This window comes from Rhinopithecus bieti, unplaced genomic scaffold (assembly GCF_001698545.2).
Source record: "Rhinopithecus bieti isolate Rb0 unplaced genomic scaffold, ASM169854v2 scaffold_78306, whole genome shotgun sequence".
Lineage (NCBI taxonomy): Eukaryota > Metazoa > Chordata > Mammalia > Primates > Cercopithecidae > Rhinopithecus > Rhinopithecus bieti.
Window position 1 is genome coordinate 15349 of NW_016828928.1, and position 10245 is coordinate 25593.

Here is a 10245-nt window from a genome sequence, read left to right on the forward strand (position 1 = left end):
CAAATTTTTTAAGAAATCAGGAGAGGGGGTGATTGCAAAGTTGTTTATCAAGAATTCTCATTGGTTTAAAGAAATAACATTGGGCTGGGTGTGGTGGCTCACACCTGTAATCCCAGCACTTTGGGAGGCCGAGGCAGGCGGATCACTTGAGGTCAGGAGTTCGAGACCAGCCTGGCCAACATGGTGAAACTCCGTCTCTACTAAAAATACAAAAATTAGCCAGGTGTGGTGGCATGCACCTGTAATCCCAGCTACTCAGGAGGCTGAGGTATGAGAACCGCTTGAATCCGGGAGGCAGAGGTTGCAGTGAGCCGATATTGTGTCCCTGCACTCCACCCTAGGCAACAGAGTGAGACTCCGTCTCAAAAAAAAAAAAAAAAAGCCAACAAGGGAGTCTCTCTAGACCAAACTAGAAAGATGGACTCTCATATCCACATCATAACCTAATCATGGGAGTTACATCTCATCACTTTTGCCACATTCTATTGGTTAGAAGCCAGTCATAGGTCCAGCTCACATTCAAGGGGAGGAAATTATAGAAAGATGTGAACACTAGAGGGCAGAGATCATGGGCACCATCTTAGAATTCTTCCCAGTGTTCCCCGGGAACTGGCTCCGAGATTGAGATTTGTGTGCAGGTGGATTACTGGGGGTTGCTTCTGGGAACAACACCTGTAAAGGAGTAAGGAAATCAGACTTGGATAGAGAGGGAGAAGTTTCAATAGAGGCTTCAGCCAACCCCACAGACAGTTCTGAAGCAGAGTTGGTCCTTTAAGAGATGTCCCGAAATGAAGCAAAGAAGCCAGGCCTTTGGAACTGTATTGAGCAATCATTGATGGATGCCCCAGGGAAGTGGGTATAACCTTAGGCAAGGCAGCTTCCTTCAACAGAGGGCAGTTTCTGGGGAGAGACTCAGCTGTGAGCTGTCAGTAACTAATACTCCCAGCAGCCAATAATGAGTGCCTCAGTTCTGAAAGGGAATCTGAGTGATATATCATCATTACACTTGGTTAACTGGAATATCTCCGCAGTCAGTATACATATTTTCCCAGCACCGTGAATAAAAGTCAGTTGAATGAGAAATTGAAAGTACCTCTGATTGGTCCCCTCCTGCAACCAACCAGGCTGGTGGCAGGCCAAGTTTTCATTTGTATAGGAGTGTAACTGTGTAACTTCACTTCAGCTTCTGATTGGTCACTTTCTGCAACCAATCAGACTGATCATGGACCAGTACTTCATTTGCATGGGGTGTAATGGGAAACCTCTAGAGGGTATTTAAATCCCAGAAACTTCTGTAATCAAGCTCTTGAGCTGCTTGCTCAGGCCTGTTCTTGCCCTGTAGAGTATACTTTTGAAACTGCCTTTGCAAAAATCATAACTGAGGAAATTATGACAGTGAAAGAGATCAGACCTAACCTACCTTATCTTCCTTCTAACTTCTAAAATGTCTTTGTTCATTCCTGGGTATAGGCCAAACTAGCCTTGGGAAGGAATTTATAGTGTAAACTCTGAGAAAAAATTGATAATAGCCCTTTCCCCTTCTTGGCGGGGACCAGATTAGAAATTACGGTTTAGGGACCATGCAGCCTCCGGCTGCAAAAGTCTGAACCTCCCCAAATTGCTCCTGGGAATAATATCACCATTGCAAAACCTAAGATCAGTGCTTGAGATGTTTTGCAGCCCCTGCATTCTCATGCAGCAGAAGACACCACCCAGACTGATAATCTGGCTCAACTAGCTTCACGATCCCACCCAGGAAGAACTCACTTCTGCAAGAATTCACTTCGACCTCCTGTTATTTCATCTTCATCCCGACCAATTAGCACTCCCCACTTTCTCAACCCATACCCGCCAAATTATCCTTAAAAACTCTGATTCCGGAATGCTCAGGGAGACTGATTTGAGTTATAATAAAACTCTGGTCTTCCGCACAACGGCTCTGCGTGAATTACTCTTTCGCCATTGCAATTTCCCTGTCTTGATAAATCAGCTCTGTCTAGGCAGCGGACGAAGTGAACCCATTGGGTGGTTACACTTTCGTTTTCAATACATCTCTGCTTTTATTGCTTAATTCTTTCCTTGCTTTGTGCATTTTGTCCAGTTCTTAGTTCAAGACGCCAAGAATTTGGACACCCCCACGGGTAACAAGACTACAGGTGCCCGCCACCACGTCTAGCTAAATTTTTGTATTTTGGTAGAGATGTGGTTTTGCCATGTTGCTCAGACTGGGTTTTTTTTTTTTTTTTTTTTTTGTATTTTTAGTAGAGATGGGCTTTCGCTATGTTGCTCAGGCTGGTCTCGAACCACCTGGCTCGAGGAATCCGCCAGCCTTGTCCTCCCAAAGCGCCGGGATTAAAGGCGTGAGCCACAGCGCCTGGCCCACTAAACTTCTCTGTGCATCAGCTACTTCATTTGCCTAATGAGGATGAAAGTAGTCACTTCTGCGTTTTGTGAGCTTTGGTTAATACACGAAAAATGCCATATGTGTTTGCCATTAGCATCCATCATGCCATAACCAAAAAAATTACATTGCATTTTATTTTAAAAGGTGGGGGCCAGAGTGGACCTGGGCCTTTTCCAACTTATGAGAGGTCTCTTATTAAGTAAGACTTAAGTAGCAGAATTCCATGAAGGGAGCTGGGAAACCAGGATTTTCTAAAAGGAGGTGGCATTTGCATTGATCCTGGTAGGGCAGCTGCGAATTCCATGGGATAGGGGGTGGAGCCTTTTCCAAGGCAGTCCTGGGCTTACACTGGGCTGCGGCTGCTCTGGGCGCGCTTCCGGGAAACGCAACGGCGCCGACCTTGGGTCTCGCGCATTCTTCACGTCCGTTCGTAGCGTCACCCGGATCTTCGCCGCTTCACTTGTGGGCCCCCCCGCCCCGCGATGCTTCCCGCTCCGCCCCTAAGTCGGGAAGGTTCCTTGCGGTTCGCGGCGTGCCGGACGTGACAAACGCAAGCCGCACGTCTCACGAGTACCTTCGCAGACGGACAGCGACAGGGAGCAATGGCAGCGCGCCGACCGCGATGGGCCGTGGCCAATAGCGGCTGCTCAGCACGGCGCGCCGGGAGCAGCGGCCGGGAAGGGGCGGTGCGGAAGGCGGGGTGTGGGGCGGCAGTGCAGTCCCTGTTCCTGCCCGCGTGGTGTTCGGCATTCTTCTCTTTTCCCGAGCGCAAGTCTGCAGCAGGCTCCCGGGTTGTCCGAATCACCGACCTCTCTTCCCAGCTGTATTTCCAAAATGTCGCTTTCTAACAAGCTGACGCTGGACAAGCTGGATGTTAAAGGGAAGCGGGTCGTTATGAGGTAATTCCGCACGTTTGCCCGCGTGGCCTCTGTGCTCTGTCGCAAACCTCTTTGGCCTGAGCCGACTTGTTCTCTCGTCTGCTCTACGTCGCTTTTAGCTTTTGGCTGGGCCCCACGGGTCCTAGGCTTGGAGGGCGAGGCTGCTCAGGGGTTTGGTGGTTTCTAGCCGCATTTTCTGCAGCCCAGAAAGCAGCCGAAACCCCCTTCGGGGATGGGTCCGACTAAGGAAGGGCTGAGATTGCTGCTGGGACCCATTTTGTCCTTTTTCCTATTGGTGAAATGCAGTTCCGTTGCCTCCACCTCCCAGTCGGCTAGATGAGACTTAATGCTTATCCTGCAAATCTCTAGGCTTCAAGGAAGGGACCTTGAAAGGTCATCTTGTTCATTTCCCTTCCCCCACGCTCCTAGATCGTCGCAGACAAATGAGAAACGGCCCACATCTCACAGGTCGCTGCACAAAAGGGTATCTTTCCAAGAGGATGTTGATTTAACTGTTCAGGAGTAGACCCCCCAGTCCCCTACCACTAAAGAATTGGGGTGGGAGGGTAGGGCGGGGCGCACCGGAGGAGGCCCTGCCGAGCTTATGTAACAGGCCTCTGCTGCCCTGCAGCGTGGTATCCTTGGACTCTTGGGCACAGGATTTGCATCAGGATTGTGACATACTAGGTAATGGTAGAGCAGGGTGTGGCTGCTCATACTTGCTGGCCTCCAACCTCATCCCCACGTGTGGCTAGAAAATCAGAATTTTAAAAGTGGGAGAAGGTTCCTTGTGCACTTTGGGTCTCTTACTCTGCGCATGTGGATCTCTGGTCACTTGCCAACACGGCTTCTCTCTTATCTGCCAGAATTGTTGGTATAGTGTGGAGCTTTTACCTTTATCCTTTTTGTCACGTGCGGTGTATTTGTGCATGCCAGGAGCAAGGTGCAGGAGGATGAGTCGGTATGTAACTGATGGACTTGACTGTTCATATACCTTAACAGGATCCAAGAGTGGTGTTTTTGAGGGTTCATAAAGGTTTCTGTTGATAGCATTTTGCAACCTTGACCTTTTTGGGAAGTGGTTGATTGATGGGTAGGCATGTGGCTGGTGTAATCTAGCCCCTTTTCCAATTTGGGCTGGTTCAAGTGAGGGCTTGTGTTGGATATTAACAGACAGATAAGTCAGTAGGAGATCTCCCTTTACTCTAACTTTAAACATATGAGGACACGTTTGAGTTAGGGAAGTGTATGGGTACTCTAAAAGTACGTGTAGCTCTCCCCTTCTCTCTAATTTCACTTTGGTCAATATTACTTTGCAGGTAACCTCTGCCCTGCTGTGGAGATAGAATAACCCAATAATTTACGTCTATGAAAAATACCTGGTTTCCACATTTCCCCAAATGGCATAGGCCTTTGTAATCTGGACAAAGTAGGAATCACAGCCATGTTAGTACTAGAAGAGTGCCCTTTCTGGCCCTCATATAATCCTAATAAAAGGGGATAGACCCTGTAAAAAACAGGACAGGTGGACATTGGCATGCAACTAGCTTTTAGGTTTTAATTAGTTCCTTGCATCTCCCCTGTGTTCGAGGCTGATTCTTCCAGATGCATGGACCAACTAAAAGACAAAGAGTGGGACATCATGCGGATAACCTTCCTATAATTGCAGTCTTGGGCTTTATTTCCTCTCTCTGTAGGGAAACTGGCTTGAAGAAGCTAGCTGGGGGTGGGATTGTAGGAGCTGCTTAACTTTTCTCCCTCTGGACCTAATAAAGTTTCATTTAGCACACACCAATCCAAAGCCATGAAATGATTGGCTAGTCATGTTTTGCCGATGGAAAATGACCTGTTCAGGGTTACTGAACTACCAAGTTGGTGGCAGAGCTGGGAGTACAATTTAGGTCTCCTTGGCTATCAGCTAGATCCTCTAGATCAGCTAGATATTCGAGACAATATCAGCTAGATATTCGAGACAATGACCAAGGATACGTTGAAATAGACCTTTCTCCTGTAATAGAGCTTTCTCCTGTAATCTGGATACCTTCTTATTTAGGCTGAGAACATCGTTCCCTGATTATTAATGTATTTCTTGTGAACAGAGAGTTTCGTTGTAGGCCTACTTTTTTGGAGGTGCTTAGGCAGCCATGTGGTGTCAGCTCAATTCTTTTTTGTTTCAACGTGGTGGTTGCTGGCAGTGTTTCCGGAGTGGGGCTTCCTGAGTAGTGGCTGCCTCGTTTGTCGTCTTTGTCCTGCAGAAGTGAACTCTGGTATTTGCTGACTCTTCTGGTCCGCTGGTTTGGATTGCCAAGGGAAATTGATTTGTTGAGGGAAAATGGGGTAGCCAGAAACCTCTGACTTGTTAATTACCAGGTTCCATCTTAGTTTTTTAGGACTCCCAGTTGACTTTACAGCCTCTTTGAATACACTTCTGCTTATTTTTGTGGTAATTTCCTTTCTTTCTCTCATAGGTTGCCAGTCATCCTTTGCTTGCACTTCCTTTTTGCTTGCTCCTGCCTGTTTTTTTAAACCTCACTGGTTTTCTCCAACCTGTTGTAACTTGTAAAGAAACTGCTTTGATGTAGTGGGAAGAGAAACAGGAAAAAATTGAGAGCAGAGAAAAAGTCTCTAAGACACTCACAATATCCCAGTTTTCCATGTGGGGCAGTGAAGCATTGATGGACATGGTTCCTTTGAGAGTTTTTAATGGAACTGGACCTGGGACCTGAGATTTCAGGGGATAGAGACTTGATATTCTTATTCCAGCTAAACCAGTATATTTTTTAATGTTTTATTTTGAAATAATTAAAGATTCATGGGAGGTTACAAAGTTAGAGAGGTCTTGTGTTCACCCATTTTCCCCTAATGAATGCATCTTACCTAATTATAGTATAATATCAAAAGTAGGAAATTGCACTTGTGTGTGGTTCTATGCCATTTTTACATGCATAGATTTGTGTAACCACCACCACAATCAAGATACAGAACTATTCATTCAATCACCACCAAGATCTCCTTCTTGCTACCCCTTTATAATAATAACCACCCTGTTTCCTAACTCCTGGTAACTACTGATCTGTCCACTGTTTCTAAAATTTTGTCACTTCAAAAATACTATACAGTTAGAATCACGTGGTGTATAACCTTTTGGGATTAACTTTTTTCACTTAGCATAATGTCCTCAAAATTTATCCACATTGTCACATGTATCAAAAGTTCATTCCTGTGTATTCTTGAGTAGTATTCCATGGTATGGATGTATCATAGTTTCTTTAACTATCATTGAAAGGTATTAGGGTTGTTTCTGATTTGGGGCTATTACAGATAAAGCTGTGAACATTTGTATACAAGTCTTGGTATGGTCATTTTTCATGGGTAAACACCTAGGAGTGGAATTGCTGGGCCACATCCTTTTGAGGTATCATCCCCAGACTGTTTTCCAAGGTGGCTGCAGCATTTTATATTTCTACCAGCAGTATGTGAATAATGAGTTTCTCTGCATCATTACCAGCACTTGGTGGTGCTATTATTTTTTATTTTAGTTATTCTTCGTTCTGATGGATATGTAGTAATAACTGACTTTGTGCCTGAAGTAAAGCTCAGGAGTGTTATAAGGAAACGAAAAAAAAAAAAAAAAGGGAAATTGTGCATATTTTATGTAAAATGGAACAAGTAGAATCTGTAGGCAAGAGCAGTTCCTGTGTTGGAGTCCTCAGAGGAGAAGTAAAAGCAGAGCTGTTTGAGTGTAGGAGATGAGGGGAGGTAATCCAGAGGGCATTGAGGAGAGAGTATAAACCAAGTCTAATTCATTAGTAAGCTGACACCATGGCAGCTAGGATAGATGAGACAGATTCTTAGGTGTCTCTGCCCAAAGATATTTCTCTCTGTAAGGGTTGGGGGTAGAGAGTAGCACTGCAAGAAGTGGCTTGTGCCCATCCTTTTGCCATTAGTCCTTTTGAGCATAGGCCTTCTGGGAGGTTGCATGGGGCAAAATGACCCATGGTAATGGGATACTCTCTCTTCTTTGGAATGTACTTTAAGGCTGGCAGGCACCTTGTTCAGGATATTTAAAGAAGACAGAGAATCAAGTGGCCTGAAGCAAAGTAGAGTGTATTTCTTTCATCAGAGGCTTACTGCCTTTAATTTTGAAGACTTTAAAACATGTTTTAATATAGAATTATTTTTCTTCAACCTACCTTTGGAAAGGCTGTTCTTCAGTGAGGTGGATTGGAGTTCAGGCCTAGTGGATATAGGAAGTTGGTGGTCTTCTCAGTATGTCTGTAGGAGTTTGTAATTGCCTTAGCCTTAGAGAGGAAGGGGTATTTAAAAAGGCAGATGAAAAAGATGGAGGCTTATCATCAAGGATAGCAGTAGTCTTCCTGATTAGGTCATACTTCACTGTAGTCCCTTTGCAAGTGATGCTAGCTGTTTTAGTAGTGGTTGATGTACTTGTCAAATCACAGAATTACATGTTGGAGAAACATATAACAACTACTAACACTTTTATGGCACTTACTGTGTGTCAGGAACACTTCTTAGCACTTTACAAATTGCTGGCTGACTTAATTCTCTCAATAACTACGAGGTAGATACTGTCATCCCCATGAGAAAAAAATCACTTAAAAATGATCATGCTAGGCACAGACCTTAAAAATAGCTACTATACATTATTGTTTTCATTCACATTGAAGTAGGCTGAGGTTCCAAGGAGTTCAGAATAATTGGTTCTTAAGAATGGTAACACAGTAATCTGTTGGGTAAGAGAGACTGCAGTGCATTATTATCTTGTGTCATCTTGATTACTTCCCTTCTAATTTGCCTGTTTGTCAGGTGGGCTGGGGCACATGTCCCACCCTCTCTTCTCAGGCTTTTTGAAAGAGGCTGTCTTATGTTAGTGTGTATTGCTTGAAGGACCCCTAGTCTTAAGGCCCCAGACTTTCTCCAAAAAGAATGATTTTCTCAGGCTGGGCGTGGTGGCTCAAGCCTGTAATCCTAGCACTTTGGGAGGCCGAGACGACGAGTGGTCACGAGGTCAGGAGATCGGACCCTCTGGCTAACACGGTGAAACCCGTCTCTCTAAAAATACTAAAAAAACTAGCCGGGCCGAGGTGTGTGGGCGCCTGTGGTCCCGCTCTCGGGAGGCTGAGGCGGGATAATGGCGTAAACCCGGGAGACGGAGCTTGCGTGAGCTGAAGTCTTGGCACTGTACTCCAGCCCAGGCGACAGAGCGGACTCCTGTCTCAAAAAAAAAAAAAAAAAAAGATGATTTTCTTTAGTGTGTTTATTTTTCAGTTATTTTTTTCCCAGTCATGTTGTTTCACGAGCGACCAAGAATAGTATCAAGGGATTGGATAGATGCATTCCTTATTTTCCTCACCCCTCCAGCTGCTCCCGATACTTTTGTGCCAGGCCAGACAGTATTTTTTAGATGAACTGGCTTTTAGCTTCAGATCTTCAGGGCTAGTTCCTGTGATTTAGTTAGGGTTTATTTTTTTTAAATTCTTTTTAAGTATGAGTACATACCCAAAAGGCACAATCTTCAAAGAATTACCACAGAATGAGCACGTTTGTATGATCACTGAGGTTAAGAGATAGAACATTACCAGAACCCCAAAGCCTCTGGTGTCCTATCCCAGTCACCACTCCCTCCATCCTCCCCATGACTAACCACTATTTTAACTTTTAATGCCACTGATTATTTTTAAGATGAGATTTGAATTTCCAACTTATTTAACTGGTTCATTAAAAGTGCATCTCCTAATCTTTGATGGAACAATAAGTTGATCATGGTCTTGAATCTTTCTTTTTTAGAGTCGACTTCAATGTTCCTATGAAGAACAACCAGATAACAAACAACCAGAGGTAAGGTCCCTGCTAAGCCTTGAGCTGGGTTTAAATGTGTGGGTACATAGGATGAAATGTTTTTCCTTTCATATTGTGTTATGGAACTGTAGCAACTTGAGACATACGATTTTGGCTTTCTGTCAACCCACTATCTGATCTGCTTTCTTATTTATGAGAATATACAAATGTAAGCAAAATCTTTAAGAAAGTGATTCCCTTCCCTTTGTTTTTTGAAAGTTAGAAGAATTTGGAGTTCATTTTTTTTTTTTTGAGACCCCAGATAGGGTCTCACTCTGTCACCCAGACTGGAGTGTAGTGGTGTGATCACGGTTCACTGCAGCCTTAACCTTCTGGGCTCAAGCAATCCTCTGGCCTCAGCTTCCTGACTAGCTGGGACAACAGATGCATGCCACTACGCCTGGTTAAATTAAAACAATATGTTTTTGTAGAGATGGGGTCTCACTGTGTTGCCTAGGCTGTTCTCAAACTCCTGGACTCAAGTGATCCTCCTGTCTTGGCTTCCTAAAGTGCTGGGACCACAGGTGTGAGCCACCACACCTGGCAGAGGTATTCATTTTTAAAGAATATAAAAGTTGGCTGGGTGCGGTGGCTCACACCTGTAATCCCAGCACTTTGGAAGGCTGAGGCAGGAGGATTGCTTGAGGCCAGTAGTTCGAGAACAGCCTGGCCAACATAGTGAGACACCATCTCTATAAAACACACAAAAATAAAAAGAATATAAAAGTTTAAAGTTACTTGGCTTCTCTTGCAAAATGAAGATCTGTGTAAGAGAAGGATTTTAAAAGTACCAGTAGTTATTAAGGTTACGTGTAGTTTTACAAGCCCTCATTCCAGATGGCTCAGATAAAGTCAATTTTTGAGAATTTTCGTTTGTTTTTGCTTCTAAAAAACAAACAGGAAAGACTTCAGAAGTGCATTTTCAGTCAGTTTAGCTGCTCCAATGTCTTGGATCCTAGATTCAGAAACAGAAATTTTAAGTGAGAGTACTGCTCTTGCTTTTGACTAGATTGTAAAAGGTCTTTATTTATTTTTGTCTTTACTTTTTAATTTTTAATTTTTGTAGAATATATATATATATGGGTTACATGAGATATTTTGATA

The 10245-nt window shown here is 44.1% G+C and overlaps 1 protein-coding gene across 2 annotated transcripts in view; it reads left to right on the plus strand.

Annotated features, from left to right (window-relative positions):
• Nucleotides 1-2937: 2937 nt before the first annotated feature.
• PGK1 (phosphoglycerate kinase 1) overlaps nt 2938-10245 on the plus strand; it is a 23057-nt gene continuing 15749 nt past the window's right edge. The window contains exons 1-2 of one of the 2 annotated variants that reach the window (XM_017864643.1): nt 2938-3303; nt 9091-9141. In XM_017864643.1, coding sequence (XP_017720132.1) covers nt 3239-3303; nt 9091-9141 — 116 coding nt within the window. In that variant the 5' untranslated portion in view covers nt 2938-3238. Of the gene's footprint in view, nt 3970-9090; nt 9142-10245 lie in introns of both variants that reach the window. The other variant, XM_017864645.1, reaches the window with a different exon arrangement.